The following is a 22,392-nucleotide window of genomic DNA, read 5'->3' as shown; positions in this document are numbered from 1 at the left end:
TGTAGTGAAGATTGTGTCTTTGCTGTAAAGTTGAATATCTGATGTCTGTAAAAATATGACAATAAGCAGCTTCGATAGCGAAGAAAGTCGAGAAAAATGACAAAACAAATACAGTAACCAAAATGCGACCACATCACCTTTATGAAACGTTCTTCGCATGATATATTTTTAGTCAAGGACTACGTTTACATTAAGAGAAAACACGGTCAATGCGTCTCGAAAATATCTGACAAATTATTCATAGATATTTCCAACATCAGGTTAACAGAACGTGTGACTCTGTCCAACATCAGGTTAACAGAACGTGTGACTCTGTCCAACATCAGGTTAACAGAACATGTGACTCTGTCCAATAACAGGTTAACAGAACGTGTGACTCTATCCAACATCAGGTTAACAGAACGTGTGACTCTATCCAACATCAGGTTAACAGAACGTGTGACTCTGTCCAACATCAGGTTAATAGAACATGTGACTCTGTTGGTTAAATTATAAAGGAAATTTTATTTGTTTGTTTCGAATTTCGCACAAAGCTACACGAGGGCGCTAGTAGTCCCTAATGTAGCAGTGTAAGACTAGAGGGAAAGCAGCTAGTCATCACCACACCCCGCCAATTCTTGGGCGACTATATTACCAATTAAAAGTGGAATTGACCATAACTTACAACGGCCCCACGGCTGAAAGGGCGAGCATGTTTGTTGTAACTGGGATTCGAACCTACGACCCTCAGATTATGAGTCGATTGCCCTAACCACGTAGTCATTAAAGAAAGTTCAAGTAGGTTTACACAACCTTTCAGAATGTTGATGAAAGAGAAAAACATTTTATAAACTGATTTAAACTTTCATAGAATAACAACTCATATTAATTTGTAAATTACATTAAAGAAAATGAAATGACCGAGTGGTAGAAGTATAACAGTTATTTTTGATAAAAATACGAAACCTCAGAAAGACTTGTCAAAATGAACTGTTATATTCAAATGTATCTAAAATTATGCTTACAATGTGAAAGCAAATTAATTAGATTATTGGGTTAACGGCACAGTCTGCGTGCTTCCTTTCCAAACTGCATGGGAAACCTTACCAGATGTCAGGAGGAAGTAGGTTATTTTTATTTTTGAATTTCGCGCAAAGCTACTCGAGGGCTATCTGCGCTAGCCGTCCCTAATTTAGCAGTGTAAAACTAGAGGGAAGGCAGCTAGTCATTACCACCCACCGCCAACTCTTGGGCTACTCTTTTACCAACGAATAGTGGGATTGATCGTCACATTATAACGCCCCCACGGCTGAAAGGGCAAACATCTTTGGTGCGACCGGGGTTCGAACCCGCGACCCTCGGATTACGAGCCGAACGGCTTAACACGCTTGGCCATACCGATCCTACTTTTTCCAGAGGACAAATACTGCAGGTAGCAGTTGTTAGTTATTGTGTTTAAAAAATATGTGATGTTTTTGAAACTTAAACAACGAAAAGAAAGTGAAAGCTTTGAGTTTGTTCTTTGCCTTAATTGTAATCACATATAACACATGAGCAGTTACCAAATATATCATTAACAAACATGGCGACATAGAAGAGTATTTATATTCTCTGGCTAGACGAGATGAAATTGTTTATTTTAGTGCAAAATCAATATTGTAGAGTGTGTTGAAAATTAATACCAGTTAAAAATTCTATCAAGAAGTGGTAGTGATAACGTTAGGGATGAAATTACACACAAACAGGATCCGTGATGGACCAGTTTCTGGACTTTTTGTTTGTTTGTTATTAAAGATTAAGTTACACACTGTTTTGTGATAGACGTCGTGTACAAATCGAAGATGACTAGTGTATAGACAATACATTTTTGACTGCGACATATATATGGCCTACACTTTGATGGGAAGCGAATATCGATTGTTATCATGAGAGTCACATACAGAGCGTAGATTTATTTATAGAGAAGCTGCGTACTAAAACCTACATATATGTGGCCTGCATCCATCGTTAGCTTTGTAACTGTTACACACTAAGTGTGATTTAAATCTATAAAACATCACTTGTAATGTTCTGTTCCACTCCTTAACATAACGGGTCCGAGGAAGTAGGACACAGATTGTGTGTCTTCAACTACTGTAAACTAGCAGGTTCCAGGTAAGGTAACACTAACGATTCAAATATAAGGCGAGTAGCCATTTCGAACAAAACATATCTTTCAGTACACACCTGTAGACATGAAACAAAGTTCTTACTTGATACTGGAGCCACCAGTGGTCTCCTTCATCAGACCAATTACTGTCAGAGAGGCTTTTACTGGTAAATATACAATATCTTTGATTAAACAGGTAGACGTGTGAGGTAGACAACATTACATAAAGCTCTTACCTCACGGGTTTTCTTGGCTTCCCGACTCCTGGCGAGCACAGACACGAGCTGTGAGGGAAACAACATTACATGAAGCACTTACCTCACGGGTTCTCTTGGCTTCCCGACTGCTGGCGAGCACAGACACGAGCTGTGAGGGAAACAACATTACATGAAGCACTTACCTCACGGGTTCTCTTGGCTTCCCGACTCCTGGCGAGCACAGACACAAGCTGTGAGGGAAACAACATTACATGAAGCACTTAACTCACGGGTTCTCTTGGCTTCCCGACTCCTGGCGAGCACAGACACAAGCTGTGAGGGAAACAACATTATATGAAGCACTTATCTCACGGGTTCTCTTGGCTTCCCGACTCCTGGCGAGCACAGACACAAGCTGTGAGGGAAACAACATTACATGAAGCATTTACCTCACGGGTTTTCTTTACAGCTTCTTCAGGAGTGTTCATTAAACACAATAATAAAGCTTAGTATTGTCAGTTTCAGTTAGGGCTTTAGCGGACGTTTCTAAAAGAGTTATAAAGTGAAACGTTGAGTACTAATTAAATAAAAATGAACAAGTTCGTTTATTTAACGAGCATTGTATTGAATATTTGGCTCAGATGAACACGAAGACAGGCAAACAGTCATGCTGAATTATCATAAAAGAACTAAAATCATTATATGTTTCTGTTACAATTGGTCCACCCCCGCTAGTACAGCGGTAAGCCAACGAATTTACAACGCTAAAATAAGGGGTTCTACGTCCCCTCGGTGGGCTCAGGAGATAGCCCAAAGTGACTTTGCTATAAGAAAACACACACAAATACAACTAGCCCAGTTTCGGCACAGAGTAAAGGATGATTGACAAGATGTGAACATAAGCGAAATTACGACAGGTCAGAGATTGAAATGAAGACTGGACATCACTGTACTTGGATCAGAGAGAGACAAATCATCAATGTCAACTTTCTGTAATAAATAATGTTACAACGAGACTTAGATTAAAACTGACTGTCATGCGCAGTGAGTTGTGTGCTTCAAAAACATTCATCAACTAGAAACCAATAACTGAATTTTTACAGTCCAGTAATTTCTATCATGACATTCTATACTTTACAGTCAAGCAAGTCGTGTTATGATACTGAACGCTTTACAGTCCAGTAAACCGCGTTATGATATTTAGCACTTTACAGTCCAGTAAGTTGTGTAATGATAAATAACTATTCATACTGAAGTAAGTCATGTTATCATATTTAACTCTTTACAGTCCAGTAAATCATGTTATAATATTTAATTCTTTACAGTCCAATAAGTCATGTTATGATATTCAACTCTTTACAGTCCAGTAAATCATGTTATAATATTTAACTCTTTACAGTCCAATAAGTCATGTTATGATATTTAACTCTTTACAGTCCAGTAAGTCAAGTTATGATACTAAACTCTTTACTGACCAGTAAGTGGTGTTATGATATTTAACTCTTTATTGACCAGTAAGTGGTGTTATGATATTTAACTCTTTACAGTCCAGTAAGTCGTGTTATGATACTAAACTCTTTACTGACCAGTAAGTGGTGTTATGATATTTAACTCTTTACAGTCCAGTAAGTCGTGTTATGATATTTAACTCTTTACAGTCCAGTAAGTCGTGTTATGATATTTAACTCTTTACAGTCCAGTAAGTCGTGTTATGATAATTAACTCTTTACAGTCCAGTAAGTCGTGTTATGATACTTAACTCTTTACAGTCCTGTAAATCGTGTTATTCCATTCAATTCTTTAAAGTCCACTATGTCATGTTATGATATTGAACTCTTTTACAGTCCAGTAACTCGAGTTATGATATTTACCTCTTTAGAGACCAGTAAGTGGTGTTGTGATATTTAATTCTTTACAGTCCCGTAAGTCTTGTTATGATATACAACTCTTTACAGTCCAGTAGGGCAAGTTATGATATTGAACTCTTTACTGACCAGTAAGTGGTAATATGATATTTAATTCTTTACAGTCTAGTATATCGTGTTTGACATTGAACTCCTAACAGTCCAGTATGCCTTCTTATGGTATTTAACTATTTACAGTCCAGTAAGTAACTTTATGATATTGAACTCATTACAGTCCAGTCAGTCCAGTTTTGATATTGAACTCTTTATTGTGCAGAAATTGATGTAAAGATATTCAACTCTATACAGTCCAGTAAGTCGTGTTATGATACTTAACTTTAAACTTTCCAGAAAGTCATGTTATGATATTTAACCCTCTAGAGTCCAGTAAATGGTGTTATAATATTTAACTCTGCAGTCCAGTAAGTAGAATTATGATTTTGAACCCTTTACAGACCAGTAAGTCGTGTTATGATATTCAATTGTTTAAAGTTCACTATGTCGTGTTATGACATTGAACTCATTACACACCAGTAAGTCATGATATAATTCATGATATTTAACTTTCTAAAGTCGAGTAAGTCACGTTATGATAATGAACTCTTTATAGTCCAGTCGTGTTTCAATATTAACTCTTTACAGTCTAGTTATTCGTGTTACGATATTTAACTCTTTACAGTCCAGAAAGTCGTATTATGATATTTAATTCTTTACAGTCCAGTATGATGGTGTTATGATATTTAATTCTTTACAGTCCAGTATGTTTGTGTTATGATATTTAAATCTATACAGTCCACTATGTGGTGTTATGATATTCAACTCCTCAGAGTCTAGTATATCAAGTTTTTATACTGAACTCTTTACAGTCCAGTAAGTCTTATTTTTGATATTTCACTATTTACAGTCCAGTAAGGTAAGTTATGATACTTAACTCTTTACAGTCCAGTATGTCGTATTAAGATATTTAACTCTTTACAGTCCAGTATGTCGTATTAAGATATTTAACTCTTTACATTCCAGTAAGTCGTATTAAGATATTCAACTCTTTACAGTCCAGTGAGTGAAGTTATGATATTTGATCTATTTACAGTCCAGTGAGTGAAGTTATGATATTTGATCTATTTACAGTCCAGTAAGTCGAGTTATGATATTTAATTCTTTATAGTCCAGTAAGTCGAGTTATGATATTTAGTTCTTTATAGTCCAGTAAGTGCTGTTACTATATTTAACTCTTTGAAGTCCAGTATGTTGATGTTATAATAATTAAATCTTTTATAATCCAGCAAGTCGTGTTATGATACTTAAATCTTTAAAGCCTCGTAGGTCGTGTAATGATATTTAACTCTTTACAATCCAGTAAGTCGTGTCATGATATTCAATTATGTAAAATCCACTATGTCGTGTTAAGATATTTAACTCTTCACAGTCCAATAAGTCATGATATTTAACTTTTTACAGTTGAGTAAGTCGTGTTATAATATTTAACTCTTTACAGTCCAATAATTAACGTTATGATACTTAACTCTTTACAGTCCAATAAATCATGTTATAATATTTAACTCTTTACAGTCCAATAATTAACGTTATAATACTTAGCTCTTTACAGTCCAGTAAATCATGTTATAATATTTAACTCTTTACAGTCCAATAATTAACGTTATGATATTTAACTCTTTACACTCCAATAATTAACGTTATGTTATATAAACTCTTTACAGTCCAGTAAATCATGTTATAATATTTAACTCTTTACAGTCCAATAAGTCATGTTATGATATTTAACTCTTTACAATCCAGTAAGTCATGTTATTATATTTAACTCTTTACAGTCCTGTAAGTCATGTTATAATATTTACCTCTTTACAGTCTAGGGATTTAAGTTATTATATTTAACTCTTTAAAGTCCATTAAGTTGTTTCGTCATGATATGTAGCTCTTTAGAGACCATCAGCTCGTACTGTTATGGTATATAGTCCATTAGGATCCAGCAAGCCATGATGATATGGCATGTAATACTACAAAGTGCAGTATAAGGTTTCTTTACGATATTTAACCCTTTACAATCCAGTAATTCATGTTATAATATTTAATCTTTCACAGACGATAGCTCGTATTATTATTATTAACCCGTCAGAGTCCAGTAAGCCGTTATGTTACATTTAAGCCTTCAATTTCGAGGAAGTCATGTTCCTATGATTATTATCTCTTTACACTTCAGTAAGTTGTTTATTTATGATACTTTATCCTTTATATATGAATCACATGTTTTGTAATATATAACCCATTACAGTCAAGTAAGTCGTTTCGTTACGATATTTAACGCTTTAGAAGGACTTGACATGATATTTACCCATTTCTAGACACTAAGCCTTGTTACGATATATAATATTTAACACAAGAAACCTCGGAGTATTATTATATTTAAACCTTTAGTTTTCAGTAAGCTGTATTATGATATTTAAACCTTTACAAATCAATAGCTCGTATTTATATAATTAACCCATGAGAGTTTAGTACGCCGTAATGTAAAATTTAACAGTTTAGTATGCCGTAATGTAAAATTTAACAGTTTAGTACGCCGTAATATAAAATTTAACAGTTTAGTACGCCGTGATGTAAAATCTAAAGTCCAGTAAGTGGTTCGTTAATATTCAACTATTTACTGCCCACTAAGCGATTTCGTTGGAATATTTAACCGTGCGAGTCCAGTAAATCGGGTCGTTATGACTTCTAACCATTTACAGTCCAGAAAGTTTTGTCTCCCCCCCCCTCAAAGTGGCACAACGCTAGAAACCAGGTTTCGATAACTCGTGGTGGGCAGAGCACAAATAGCCAATTGCGTAGCTTCATGATTAGCTTAAAACAACAACAATACGACTCCTTACTGTGCAGTAAGTACTGGTTTTATGATATTTAACCCTTTGAAGACCATTAAATGGTTTCGTTAAAACATTTAACGTCAAATCGACCATTATACATCATTAAATCCTGTGATATTTATACTTTGGTTTATATTTTCAGTCTATATAAGCCCACTGCTTGAGCTTGTACCTTAAGATATTAGAAGTTTTCCTGTTGTTAGATATCCGTGCCGTGACCATCACGCGTACCTAAGCCAGGTTTTTGGCATTGTAAGTCCACAGACATATACTACACCACTAGTTTATCAGTAACAGCTATTTTAAGACTACTTCATCTGCTCTCCTCCCCTTGACTTATTTGTCCATATCAACGTAGAGGGGTACTTTTTCAGAGTTTTGAACCAACTTACCTGCCAGAATACAAAGTGGTTATTGTGTAATTTCCCCGATACTGCTACAGAGCAGTGTGTCATCTGTCGGTCAGACAGCAGACATTAAAATAACGTCAAATAACGGACACTTGATATTACGATTTGAACTGTTGTAACGTTCGTAAAACGTGCGTATATCGTGAATCACGAGAATAATTACGCACTCTGAAGGCGACACCAAAGTAATGAATATGAATTGTAAAAACAAGAAATAAAAAATATTTGTTATTTTTAACTTTGGTTTTATTCACTTTAAGAAACGATGTTAAGGTACATGTAGTTATTTGTTTATGTTTATTGAATATCTCCATCTTGTTCGAGACTTCAGCCAGTCCATATCGAGTTTTGGTTTTAGCCACCACAGCTGTGGAAGGTGACCACTGATGGAAGTTGTTAACTCTTACTATAGTGCCAACAGTTAGTTAAAGTGATTATTGTATCTTAACATCCCACAGTAATCTCTTTAGTATAGAATTAACAGTTAGTTAATGTTTATTGTATTTTAATCTCCCACAGAATAGCAGACAGAAATTATTATATTCTAAAGTTAGTGTCTTTCAGTCAGGCACATACTTCCACTTTCTTCAGCCGTATACTTGAAATCAGAACGTTTCCATTCAGTGACTTTGAACTGTTTGCTATTAAACTACCTGTTTGAACTTATATAACCACTTACCACTACGAAAATGATTTATTTTGAAGCAAGCGACGAAACTTTCTCAATCATGAAGATTCAAGTGACTGTAATTTAGGTCAAATAACGTAATTTAGCATGTCTGGTTTGTGAATCCAGTGATTCAAGGTTCACGTCCTGTTTCATCAGAAATACAATTTGCGCTTTTTAGGCAGTGAGTGCACTATAACAGTGACGCCAAATCCCACTAGAATTACACTTTTTAATTAACTATAAATTCTAATATCTCCAAACATAAATAAATACTATTTGTAATTTAGTGGCGCTGCTGTGACTTTCTTTACGGTTTTTTTTTTCCGCAGTCGAACTTCAGATTTTAGACGCCTTTACTGTGATTCATGTTTATAATGCTGTACTTATAGCTGTTTTTATACAGTTACAGGTTTTTTCCAACATTTGTTATTGTTATAGAGGATGTAGGAATACCGTACTTTAAAACATTAACAAGTGTCGAAATTGTTCCAATAAAATGTCCTAAGATAAACAGCTTTCACGAACTGAAATTCCCGTCTATCCCGCGCTGCCGGAAGATACAGAATAACAGTTTTCACTCTACCTACTCAGACACGAATGGTTCAAGACATTCGTTCCTTGTATATCTTTTATTTAGTTTGTCCGTTCATAGTGAAATACAGCAAATACTATGTTTTAATACTGCAGTAATTGACACGAAAAATGTAATCTACAACGTATGAATTCGATATTTATTCTTTGATAAACAAGCAACAGAACCAGTTCACTGCTGTTAAACCTGAGTTATGTACAGTTTTCGATACCGTGTGACTTCCAGAAGATTTGTTATTTATAATACATATAGTATGTAAACTCAGTCAACAATCTCCAAACCGAATCCTGACATCTGTTGGATTTATGCTTAACTATCTTAAGGATACAACATTAATTTATTAAACCGAATACATTGAAAGAAAATTACTTGTTAAAAGTAACTGTATTTTGAAAAGCTTTCTTTTTTTTACATTTGTTTAGCAAACATTTAATGAATATTGCCAGTGCAAGTAAATAAAATTAATATATACAACAGCACGTGACAGTGATTGTGATAACCGTTGCTCTACTTTATAAATAATTACATCCTTTATTTATTTACTTTCACTTAAATATGTGAGCACCAGTTTAATTTTCTGTACTGACTTTTGGTTGTTCGTGACGTGACCTCTCTGTCCATAAGATATCATTCGATATCTAGATATGTTTTTTACCATTGAAAGAGAGATAAATAAATACACGTACCGTGTTTCTCCGAAAATAAGACAGGGCTCATATTAATTTTCACTCCAAAATATGACACTAGGGCTTATTTTCGGGGAATGTCTTATTTTGATATATTAAAAAATGAAGTTACAAAGTAAAAATTATAAGACCTCTAAATAAATAGAAATTACGAAAAACATTCAGAAACTCAATTTGATCAATACTTAAACAAACTAATTAACTAACTATTAAACTAATTAACAAATCAATTTTTTTTATTTCTTTCCTCTTCCTGCCACTCTTAACTAGGGCTTATTTTAAGGGTAGGGCTTATATTAAAACTATCCCCAAAAATCACACTAGGTCTTATTTTATTGGTAGGTCTTATTATCGGAGAAACACGGTATCTTTCCGTGACAGCCTAACTAATCATGTTAATAGCTTTCAGAACATTATGAACAGTTATTTTAATTTGATCATTCATATACTTTTGAATTTAAATTGTTATCCTTATTCTGATAATATAAAAATACCTGACAATAAAATATACGATGAATATATTTTTGACAAAAAACACATTAATAGTTATTTTAAGGCACAAAAATGTTAAAAGAAATCATATAAAACAACAAAATATTTTGAGCAAACTTTGTGATTGGAAATAAAATAAAACACACATAATCATGTTTAACGTTTAGGACAAAGACGAGATTCTGTTTGGTTATATTGTGTAATTACACGTAGGAGTCATGAACAAGAAGATAATTAACAAAGTTATTGCATTTAGTGTGAAATATATTTGTTGTTGTGAAACAGAAAGGGTTATCTGTGCTCTGCCCACAAAGGGTTTGGAAAACCAGTTTCTAGTGGTGTAAATCAGGAGACATACCACTGTGTTACATGTGCCAGGAGGTGAAATCTATTTGTGTGGAGTTTTGAAAAGTGGTCTAAGACTTCGTTGACCTATGTCCAACAAAGGTTCAAACCACTCTACTTCCGCGTCTGATATTATCCTCTGTTGTAATACCAAAAACAGGAGGTAAGAACAGTCCCAAGATTCTGTTTTACTGGTGTGATAGGGAAACTGGGCAGGGGTAAGATAATAGAACGTTACTTTCTGGACCACACTGGTGAACGGATTTGAACAATATCACGAGAAAACATCGATCGGCAACCGATCGTGTTAGTGGCAGATGTTGGCAGCTAGTCATTGGCTAGAAGACCATGAAAAGATAGCGTCGGAAAGTAGGAAGTCATGTTTCTGTCCGCCCCTGTTTCCATCTGGGCTGTGTAGTGTCCGCTGAAACGTAGGACCAGCTGTGTCTGTGGGTGTTACCTGTGTAGTGTCCGCTGAAACGTAGGACCAGTTGTGTCTGTGGGTGCTACCTGTGTAGTGTCCGCTGAAACGTAGGACCAGCTGTGTCTGTGGGTGTTACCTGTGTAGTGTCCGCTGAAACGTAGGACCAGTTGTGTCTGTGGGTGCTACCTGTGTAGTGTCCGCTGAAACGTAGGACCAGCTGTGTCTGTGGGTGTTACCTGTGTAGTGTCCGCTGAAACGTAGGACCAGTTGTGTCTGTGGGTGCTACCTGTGTAGTGTCCGCTGAAACGTAGGACCAGCTGTGTCTGTGGGTGTTACTTGTTTTAATATTCTTTATCCTTGAAATATTTTCCACAATGACTCACCTTAGGTCTCCTCGGCAGTAAGAAGAAAAACTCTTGCTTAAGAGAACTTGTAGTTCTATGTATTGAAGAGAAACTTGCCTTTCGGGGGTTTTGTCTTTCACTTAACCTTTTAACGTACAAATGACAGAAAACGTTTATTGTATTCAGACGTTCGATATTTACAAATGCTGTAAACGTAACTTTTTAATTTGTGTTCCAGTTTCGCTCATATCTTCCTCTTATGAGGCCATAGGTTGTAGACGCACTAATTTCTTACTATAGGTTGAAGACCCATTAGTGTCTTACTATAGGCTGTAGATGCACTAATGTAGTACTATAAGTTGTAGACGCACTAATCTCTTACTACGAATTGTAGACGTACCAATGTCTTACTACAGGTTGTAGATGTACTAGTGTCTTACTATAGGTTGTAGACGCATTAATCTCTTACTACGGGTTGTATACGTACTAATGTCTTACTATAGGTTGTAGACGCACTAATCTCTTACTACGGGTTGTTTACGTACTAATGTCTTACTATAGGTTGTAGACGCACTAATCTCTTCTTCTAGTGAGACTATATTGTTGATGCATTATCTTTAACTGTTTTCCGTGGGAGTCAAATGTTTATTATATATATATTCTATACGACACCTTTCTCGACACGTGACTTATGTCAAGTCTACGAATACATAACAGTTTTAACTGCTCTTGCAGTATAACTTGTCCTCAAAAGGCTACCGCTGTATCTCAGCTTTAATTATGGTATACTTGTAAGGATTATAGACCCAACATTTGCTTAGGAGAATACATCATGTTAGAAATAGACATATACATGTAGATTTTGGTTTTGTCACAAAGGAAATCGTCACAAGTGAAAATACATCAATATCTCAGTGTTATTTACCTTAAACCCTGTTTTTATTTGTGTTTTAACTCGAATAATACGAAATAAAAAAAGGATATATGTAATGTGACCAGCTGATTATTTCACATGTAATACTCGCGCATCATGGGGAATCCCCAGTCGGCAGAGGCCTAAAGGCCAGATGGTATTAGTGTAAACACTTCCTTATTCCAATCCTTCACATTTGTTCAAGGCCCATCATATGCAAGTTCGAACCGTGGTTGTTTTAGATATATTTATTATTCCTACTTGCTACCCTGTTTTACTCACGCATCATGGGAAGTCCCTTGTATCTCAGGGTGGCTAGTATGGGTATTAACACTTTTACCAAAATAAGGCAGAGAACAACGTTTCGACCTCCTTAGGTCATCTTCAGGTTAACCTAAGAAAGTCGAAACGTTGTTCTCTGGTTATTAGTAAAACTTTTAATACCCATACCAGTTGTTCTGACATAATTTTTTACTTCAAGTGGGCATCTTGTCAACAGGAATTATTCTAACCGTTAACAATCTCGGAAACTCTCGAAGACCAAATTTGTAGTTGTGGGACTTATACATGTTCAGAATTTGTTCCATAAAGAAAAACTTGATTAGAACTGTGATTATTTTCCAATATCACTGTAAGGGAAATTATTGTTACTATGTTTTAATAGAATTAAATGTAGATTAGAGCCACATCTGTTTAGGGCTAAACGAGCTTATTATTTGTGACATGTTATACATAAACATATCACAGTTTCTCTAATGTTCATTGTTAAAATTTATAACCGATGTTCATTACTGAAGATAAAAGAACAAAACACGAATCTAATCGTAAATACGTGGCATGAATGTTAGTTTAAAACCAATTATTTATATTGGCACACGTGCAGTACTGACCTTGAATTTAACGTGTTAGCAACAAGCAGTTAACAGCAATGATGTAAAAAAGAAGTCAACATTGGAGTGAAAGTATTATTTAAATTACTAAGTTGAGCACTATTTTAACAGATATACAAAAATAATACAAACTAGCAGAAAAAAAAAAAAGATCATGCTTAAGTTTGTTCCTAAAGTTGAATGTTCGGACACATAAACACACGTTTGTAAGTCAGTGGGTGAACTCAGAATTTCATTTTCTTTTTAGAGGTACTTCTAAAACAGTTCAACAACGGTAGACACAGCACAGATAGCCCATAGTGTAGATTTGTGTTTAAAATAAAGTTCTTTTAAGATCACAACGCTGGGTAAGGTTGTACAGAACAACAATTAGGAACGATGGTAAAACAATATTCAACAAAATTATTTTTATAGCAATGTCCTCTATAAGTCAGCTGTAACTCAGTATTCCACAACAGAATGTAACTCAGTATTCTACAACAAAGGAACTCAGTAGTGAATTTCTTCACTTTAGTACTTTTCAATAAACCTTGTACGAGGAAAAGTTGTAACCGTAAGAAACAACGTGTTCATGAAAAAAAGACATGCGTAATACAAGCGCAATGAAATGCTATGAAAAATATATAATATATTAATTTAGTTTTAGATTACTGGTTTTCTGTTATTCATCAATAATTTGATGTCAACTATTTTATCATTTGACTGAAGCCTGCTATTAAAATATTTCTCAAGTTCAACTTAGTCTCTCAGGATACGACTGTCAGCATTTGTGACATTTTAAGTGGGCATTCAGCTCTTCAGATTAACTTGGCCAATACAGACTATTTTAGAGTTTGTATTTCCCAAACATTCTGTCTTAAAGAGAATAGAAATAATTGTAAGAGGCAGAAATTTTGAAGGATAGATGGAGCCACTAACTTTTTCTCTACCTTATCATTACAGTTTTTGTTTGTTTGTTTCTGAATTTCGCGCAAAGCTACTCAAGGGCTATCTGCGCTAGCCGTCCCTAATTTAGAAGTGTAAGACTAGAGGGAAAGCAGCTAGTCATCACCGCCCACCGCCAACGCTTAGGCTACTCTTTTACAAACGAATAGTGGAATTGAACGTAACTTTATAACGCCCTACGGCTGAAAGGGTGAGCATGTTTAATGTGACGGGGATTCGAACCCGCTACCCTGTTGTTGATATAATGGAGTAATTATTGAATATTTAATGTGACTTGCCTTGCTGTAGTCTTTAAGTCGAAATAAAATTTCTACAATCAGGGGTTCGATTCCCCTCGGTGGGCTGAGCAAATAGCCCGATGTGGCTTTGCTATAAGAAAATACATACGAAATGAAATTTACTCTCTCAGTATAGCTTTGCAGCGTCATCTATTGTCTTGTTTCCAAAATGTATTCAGCACATGTTTTTATACACCTATAATAGCTAGAATATCGTAAAGCGTATGGTTTTCCACTACGTAACATATATATAAACACTGAAACGTATTCACACCAACTCGATAACTTGTAAATAACATTTCGTACAAATGTCCTGTATCGAAACAGTATATTGTATAAACGCAATATACAACAAAATATTTCGTGAACGACGGAGAAGATAAACTGTTTAATACTTTGGAAAAGAAACAAAGAACGAATCGAAAATATTATTACAAACAAGAAACACGTTTTTGATCTATTCGTAAAGACGAAAAATTAATTTAAGTAGTGCGCGTGTAAATAAACATGTTCCGAAACAAATAATATAAAAGCTAAATACGTCACGAAAGTAGCGTGTTAGGTTACAGTTGTAGTAATTGTAAAAATAACTATATATAATTGAAAACATCAAAAACACAGTAACTGATTTGTTGTTCAAAACTACATGTCCCACGTTGTCGCCATGCGAGCAAAGCGCCTGTAAACCCAACACCCCCGGAAATGAGGAAGTATTGGATTAATCATTGTAAACATCACATGACCTTACGATAACTCCTTGCGTAATAAACAGATATTGTGACGTTATCAAAAATTACTGATAGCGAGAGTGGTATGGTGTTACCTCATGGGACCAGGGTCTCTCCATAAAGCAAATTTATTATACAAATTAAAAGTGCCTTTAGATTTATGTCCAAAATGTTGAAGGGTTTTTAATAAAGAAATTATGATTGATTAAATTGAACACTTTGATGTGTGTTTGTCATTAAATGGATGTGATAGTTGTTACTTAATGAAGTAAACACATAATGTTCTTAGTGGTTTGGTTTGAATTTCGCGCAAAGCTACACGAGGGCTATCTGTAATAGACGTCCCTAATTAAGCAGTGTAAGACTAGAGGGAAGGCAGCTAGTCATCACCATCTACCGCCAACCCGTGGGCTACACTTTTACCAACGAATAGTTGGATTGAGTTGAAAGGGCAAGCAGGTTTGGTTCGACTGGGGTTCGAACCAGTGACCCTAAGATTACGATTCGAGTGCTTTAACCACCTGGCCATGCCGGGCCTTTTTCTTAGCGACATTCAAGGATCTGAAATTGTAAATGGGAAATCTTACATTCGTTATATTTCTATTTTCAACTTTGCGCAGGTGTTTATCGTAATTACGCACATCAGTGAGAAGTTTAAAATATTTTTAAAATTTTTACTTTGTTTTTTTAAAGTTCTCACCCAAAATGAGAAATCCAAATACGTTTATTTATTGGCCATGATTCTTTCTGTGCGAATATTTGATTAAAAGTCCTTCCAATGAAGAGGTTCGATTCCCCTCGGTGGGCTCAGCAGATAGCCTCATGCGGCTTTGCTATAAGAATAAACCCACACCTTCCAACGATGACGTATTCTTCCTTTATGACTTAGTTGTGCGACTAAAATTCGGACATGACACGAAACGGTTTATCACGCCTATTTGTCTCAGATCATTAGTTATCAAATGTGAACTAGCCCATACGTCCTATTCTTGACTCGTGACTGCAAATTCTTTAACCTATAGTTTAATATTCTAGTTTTACAGAATTGTTATTACAGTGAAAATGTTAGGAATGACTCTTATAACCAAGGTTCATCGTGGTTTTTATTCATACTTTTAAATTCCCACGAGTTCTTCATGAGAAGGTCTCAGTCTAAGCCCACTTTACATGCAGCCCCATTCATCTGTAAACACATCAGTCCCTAAGGTCGGGTTAACATTAACATAACAGAAACACTTTTCACGCCTAGTAACAAACTTGAAACAGTTGAATTCTTACAACATATTTACAACTCTGTAGTAATAATATAAAACTTACAACATATTTACAACTCTGTAGTAATAATATAAAACTTACAACATATTTACAACTCTGTAGTAATAATATAAAACTTACAACATATTTACAACTCTGTAGTAATAATATAAAACTTACAACATATTTACAACTCTGTAGTAATAATATAAAACTTACAACATATTTACAACTCTGTAGTAATAATATAAAACTCTTTTCCTCAATAAAATCCACGCATAAATCATAAAATACTTGATTTAACTTTACCAGCACCACACAAAATTCCGAAAGAACATTTAATAAGTAAACATTTATAAATGAACGGCTTACCTTCTACCACAACAATGTAAAACCACACAGCCGACAGTGAACATTTAATAAGTAAACATTTATAAATGAACGGCTTACCTTCTGCCACAACAATGTAAAACCACACAGCCGACAGTGAATAGACAATTGCGAGTAACGGATGCATGATGCACGTGCTCGGAATCTCGTCTTTTCACTTAAACAACCTGCTCCTGGTTCTTCAACTGTTGCTGAGCGATCCTGTCGTTGTAGGCACCATAAACATAGTAAACTATGTGGCACGTGACCCACCGGAGGCGTGTTTTACTAAGATACGCCCATTCATTCATTTGCAGAAATATTGGACCTTCATTCAATCCTGCTCACCAGCGTACATATTATCTAGCTCTGTTGCCATAGTTACAGTTTCATAGGTATTTGCTATCAAATTTCATAGTTAAAATTAGTAAAAACAATAGATTATTATCTCGCCTTAAGTGTGCTAATTTTACCCTTGTTTATGTGTTTTTGAATGTTACCATTTCTGAACAACCACAGCTGTGTATCATCAACAGGCACACGTCACAACAAGGTTATACAATCATTAATCTGACGCTTGAAGAATATCTAACCAAAACGTCATCCAATTTTAATATCATACGAACGCTGTAAACAGTTCTTTTAGTTGCTATGAGTTCACAGAGCAGCAAAATTAACAATTAATTTAAGTACCTCCTTATAAAAGTTGTATAACATTTGATTTACTGACTATGATTTGAGTTACTGACTATGATTTGTTTTACTGACTATGATTTGATTTACTGACTATGATTTGATTTACTGACTATGCTTTGTTTTACTGACTATGGTTTGTTTTACTGACTATGATTTGATTTACTGACTGTGATTTGTTTTACTGGCTATGATTTGTTTTACTGACTATGATTTGATTTACTGACTATAATTTGTTTTACTGACTATGATTTGATTTACTGACTGTGATTTGTTTTACTGACTATGACTTCAGTTACTGACTATGATTTGTTTTACTGACTATGATTTGATTTACTGACTATGCTTTGTTTTACTGACTATGGTTTGTTTTACTGACTATGATTTGTTTTACTGACTATGAGTTGATTTACTGACTATGATTTGTTTTACTGACTATGGTTTGTTTTACTGACTATGATTTGTTTTACTGACTATGATTTGATTTACTGACTGTGATTTGTTTTACTGACTATGACTTCAGTTACTGACTATGATTTGTTTTACTGACTATGATTTGATTTACTGACTATGCTTTGTTTTACTGACTATGGTTTGTTTTACTGACTATGCTTTGTTTTACTGACTATGGTTTGTTTTACTGACTATGATTTGTTTTACTGACTATGAGTTGATTTACTGACTATGATTTGTTTTACTGACTATGGTTTGATTTACTGACTATAATTTGTTTTACTGACTATGATTTGATTTACTGACTGTGATTTGTTTTACTGACTATGACTTCAGTTACTGACTATGATTTGTTTTACTGACTATGATTTGATTTACTGACTATGCTTTGTTTTACTGACTATGGTTTGTTTTACTGACTATGATTTGATTTACTGACTGTGATTTGTTTTACTGACTATGAGTTGATTTACTGACTATGATTTGTTTTACTGACTATGGTTTGTTTTACTGACTATGATTTGTTTTACTGGCTATGATTTGATTTACTGACTATGATTTGATTTACTGACTATGGTTTGTTTTACTGACTATGATTTGTTTTACTGACTATGATTTGTTTTACTGACTATGATTTGATTTACTGATTATGATTTAATTATTTCTATACAATGATAATAAAGTCATTTAATTAAATTTTCGACGTAACGCTTTGAAGAAAAAATAGTAGTGGCATTCGCACTTTGACCTGTCAGTACTGATAGGGTTAAGACAGAGAATGTTACGAAGGTTATAAACTTTAGTTGTTAACTTATCATGGATTTGTTATGTCGGCTATATGTTTTTATTGTTAACTTGTTATGTGGGTAATAAACTTTAGTTGTTAACTTATCATGGATTTGTTATGTCGGTTATATGTTTTTATTGTTAACTTATTATGAACTTCTTACGAGTTCGAACGTTTTATTTCAAAGTAATAACCTCATTTTTGCCTGAATGCGAAAGTATCGGATATTGCCAAATAATATAAATAATATTTGTATATTATTTGATTTATAATATAAAGTTAATATTATACTTTAATATAATATTATTATAATATTTGTAAATGATATTTAAATTTTAATATAATATTTGAATAATTATTCTGTATGCTATTTAAACTTTAATATAATATTATAATAATATTTGTATATGCTATTTAAACTTTAATATATTATTATACGAATATTTGTGTATGCTATTTAAACTTTAATATAATATTATAATAATATTTGTGTATGCTGTTTAAACTTTAATATAATATTATAATAATATTTCTGTATGTTATTTACACTTTAATATATTATTATACAAATATTTGTGTATGCTATTTATACTTTAATATAATATTATAATAATATTTGTGTATGCTATTTAAACCTTAATATTATATTATAATAATATTTGTATATGCTATTTAAACACTAATATAATATTATAAGAATATTTTTATATGTTATTTAAACTTTCAGTAAGAATTCGTTAAAACAATACATTAGCTTTAAAATGACTCTTGAACGACATTAAAACTTCATGGGAAATTGTAATCTCTCTTTCTTTCGTGTAGAAACTTATACTGGAATAAACTGTTCATCGAACAGAACTAATTAAAGTCCAAATGTAAGAAACATTGGCAGTCTTTGCATATGCTCACACAGACACGCACGTATGCGCTGTCTATCGTAGCAAATGGTGTAGTTTGTTTTCCATGAAGTTCATTGAAAGTGAAGGGAAATCGGTCTTCTCTAAGTTTGGTAGATGAGAGAAACGGTGACATGATTCTTATTAGGCTTGATAGTGAGTGATACGTCATATATAATATACCCAAACTTCATTAGTTTCACTATTTTTTTTTCGATAAAGGAACTCGAGCCTCAAATCCACAGTTTGGCAGACGCCATCATTTGGCCGTGCTGACCCAAAATGAAATTAGAATAACTTGCATGGAGTAACTTATAATTATATGTATATCTACTTAACAATCAAAACACCTTCACCAAAGTGTATTGAAGTCTTAACATAACAGTCTCTTTATTATCTACTGGCACTCTCCAAACTGTTCTACGATCCGTGAAGCTAGAAATGAAGAAAAATTCGGTTGTAGTTACTGTTGTGAAATGCTCTGAACATTTCTCAAGCTCAGTAATTCCTTGTAGTAAAACAATATTGAAGCCTCACCACGTCGTTACAGTACGTATCACCACGCCCGGTCATGCTTTATCTCATCTTCAAAATAGCTCTACACATTAGTTTCCATTCTAAAAGATTCAGTCTTAATGTTGTCGTTTCAAAAACTAACTTTTGTGCCCTTTTCATAAGCTAACTAGTTATGAGAACGACAGTTTTGCAGTGTCTGTTTCAACAGTCTGATCGTACAGACATCTATAGGCGACTAGACCGTTCATTCTTCTGCTGCTTGAAATATGCAACGGAACAACTCGTACACACGTTTGTTTCTGTCGCTTTTCCGGACAGAGATCATCTGTGATTATATTTCGTACTATTACCTGAGTCACGTGAATGGCTTTTTCCACCGAACTTTTGGAAGTTACAAGACACCGCACTTTAATACGAAGGATATGGTACGACTTGATGCAGGTCGCTTTCTATATGGTCCTATTTTCCCAAGTTAATTCATATTCCGTTGTTTGCTAAATCTATCAAGTATATGAAATATCTCTACCTCGGAAATTTTAAATCCCCAATCTGCACACAGCCTTATGATTTAAGTGTATGAATACCTTTCATCTGAAAATGGTGCTACATATCCTTTTCAAAAGCGATCAGTTTTTATAGCATCACCTTAACCTTGGAAATACCAACCAATGTGAAAGTGTAGTTCCGATATAATTCACCGCGACTTCATGTCGGTTATGGTTGTCTCGTGTCTTGTTGATTTTTGATGTTAAAAATCGTATAACGTTTTCATGATTTTATTAGATCAGTGGAAGAATATTATTTTCAATCTGTTTGGTGTTATGCTAGTTCTTTAAAGAATCATAAAAACAAAATCCAAATAAACATAACATTACTCAAGGTCCCTAAACATTATTGACAGTTTTATCGCTTCACATCTTACAAAACATTAATTAACATCAAGTATTATAAAAAAAATAACAAAAAACGACGAAAGATTTCCTAGTTTTAAAACTGAATGAGTTTGAATACTTTAGTTTGAGAGTTTTGCGAATGGAAAAGTTTCATAAGTTAGTTACTAATGAAGTTATTTGTTTTAAAATACTTGTACATAATTCTCTTAGTTGCCTTGGATTCTGTTAATATAATTTGTATCTTGATAGCCCGGCATGGTCAGGTGATTAAGGCACTCGACTCGCAATCTGACAGTCGCGGGTTCGAATTCCCGTCGCACCAAACATGCCCGCCCTTTCAGCCGTGAGGATGTTATAAGTGACGGTCAATCTCACTACCCTTTGGTAAAAGAGTAGTCTAAGATTTGGCCGTGAATGGTGATGACTAATTGCCTTCCCTCTAGTCTTACATTGCTAAATTAGAGAGGGCTAGCGCAGATAGCCCTCATGTAGCTTTGCGCGAAATTCAAAAATAAACAATGTTGTATTCCCTTATACGTTGAAATTAAAGCTATATTTACCTTCGCAATTCTGTATGATACCTTATTTTCGTGAATTTTAATAAAAGCATGTTTAAATATAAAAAGTCTTATCAACCCGATGATGAAAAACAAAATAATAATGTGTATTTACTAACATTAAAATCATTTTCCTCGAACATCGGCTCAAAAGACTTTAATAAGAAACCCAACTATAAAAACTAAACTGTGATAAATCATTATATTAGATGCTGTTTCATTAAATTATAATATGTGTGTGTAGATAATTGTTTTTAATATGAACTATTCTAAATTATCCGGAAATATGTTGAATCAGAAATTAAATTAGGTTTTCCTTCTGCACCGAAATTCCTGTTTTCGTTAAATAACCAGTCGTCTGTTGAACACAAGCTGCGGCTGATCGTGACGGTAAGTCACCTGCTTCAGTTCCTAATGTGTGATTGGTGAGTCAAGACCTAATAAAGTACTTGTATTCCATCACTGTATGAAGCCTACTCTGAACTGTGAATTCGGTTAAACTAGCCTGTAGGAAGTAGCGAATCAAATAATAGATTACGTCACTATCATTTTTACTATAGTGAAACGATTCGTTTTTTTCTTTTCTTAGGAAAAGAAACAAATAAATAAGTGGTAGTTAATAGAAACACTTACGTGGTAGTTAATAGAAACACTTACGTGGTAGTTGTTAATTCAAATAATGATATCAGGCACACAACTTCTACTATTTCAATAGACATGACATGTTTCTTTACACACAACTTCTACTATTTCAATAGACATGACATGTTTCTTTACACACAACTTCTACTATTTCAATAGACATGACATGTTTCTTTACACACAACTTCTACTATTTCAATAGACATGACATGTTTCTTTACACACAACTTCTACTATTTCAATAGACATGACATGTTTCTTTACACACAACTTCTACTATTTCAGTAGACATGACATGTTTCTTTACACACAACTTCTACTATTTCAATAGACATGACATGTTTCTTTACACACAACTTCTACTATTTCAATACACATGACATGTTTCTTTACACACAACTTCTACTATTTCAATAGACATGACATGTTTCTTTACACACAACTTCTACTATTTCAATAGACATGACATGTTTCTTTACACACAACTACTATTTCAATAGACATGAC

At 34.0% G+C, this 22,392-nt stretch overlaps 1 protein-coding gene across 2 annotated transcripts in view; it reads right to left on the bottom strand.

Annotated features, from left to right (window-relative positions):
- The window catches only part of LOC143249938 (follistatin-like), a 62,597-nt gene extending 45,907 nt beyond the window's left edge, over positions 1-16,690 (bottom strand). Inside the window, exon 1 of one of the 2 annotated variants that reach the window (XM_076500557.1) lies at positions 16,530-16,690. In XM_076500557.1, coding sequence (XP_076356672.1) covers positions 16,530-16,596 — 67 coding nt within the window. In that variant the 5' untranslated portion in view covers positions 16,597-16,690. The remainder of the gene's footprint in view (positions 1-16,529) is intronic. The other variant, XM_076500558.1, reaches the window with a different exon arrangement.
- Positions 16,691-22,392: the final 5,702 nt, after the last annotated feature.

Source organism: Tachypleus tridentatus, chromosome 4 (assembly GCF_004210375.1).
Source record: "Tachypleus tridentatus isolate NWPU-2018 chromosome 4, ASM421037v1, whole genome shotgun sequence".
Lineage (NCBI taxonomy): Eukaryota > Metazoa > Arthropoda > Merostomata > Xiphosura > Limulidae > Tachypleus > Tachypleus tridentatus.
The sequence above is the reverse complement of the archived record's forward strand: the minus strand, read 5'-3'. Positions and strand labels throughout refer to the sequence as shown.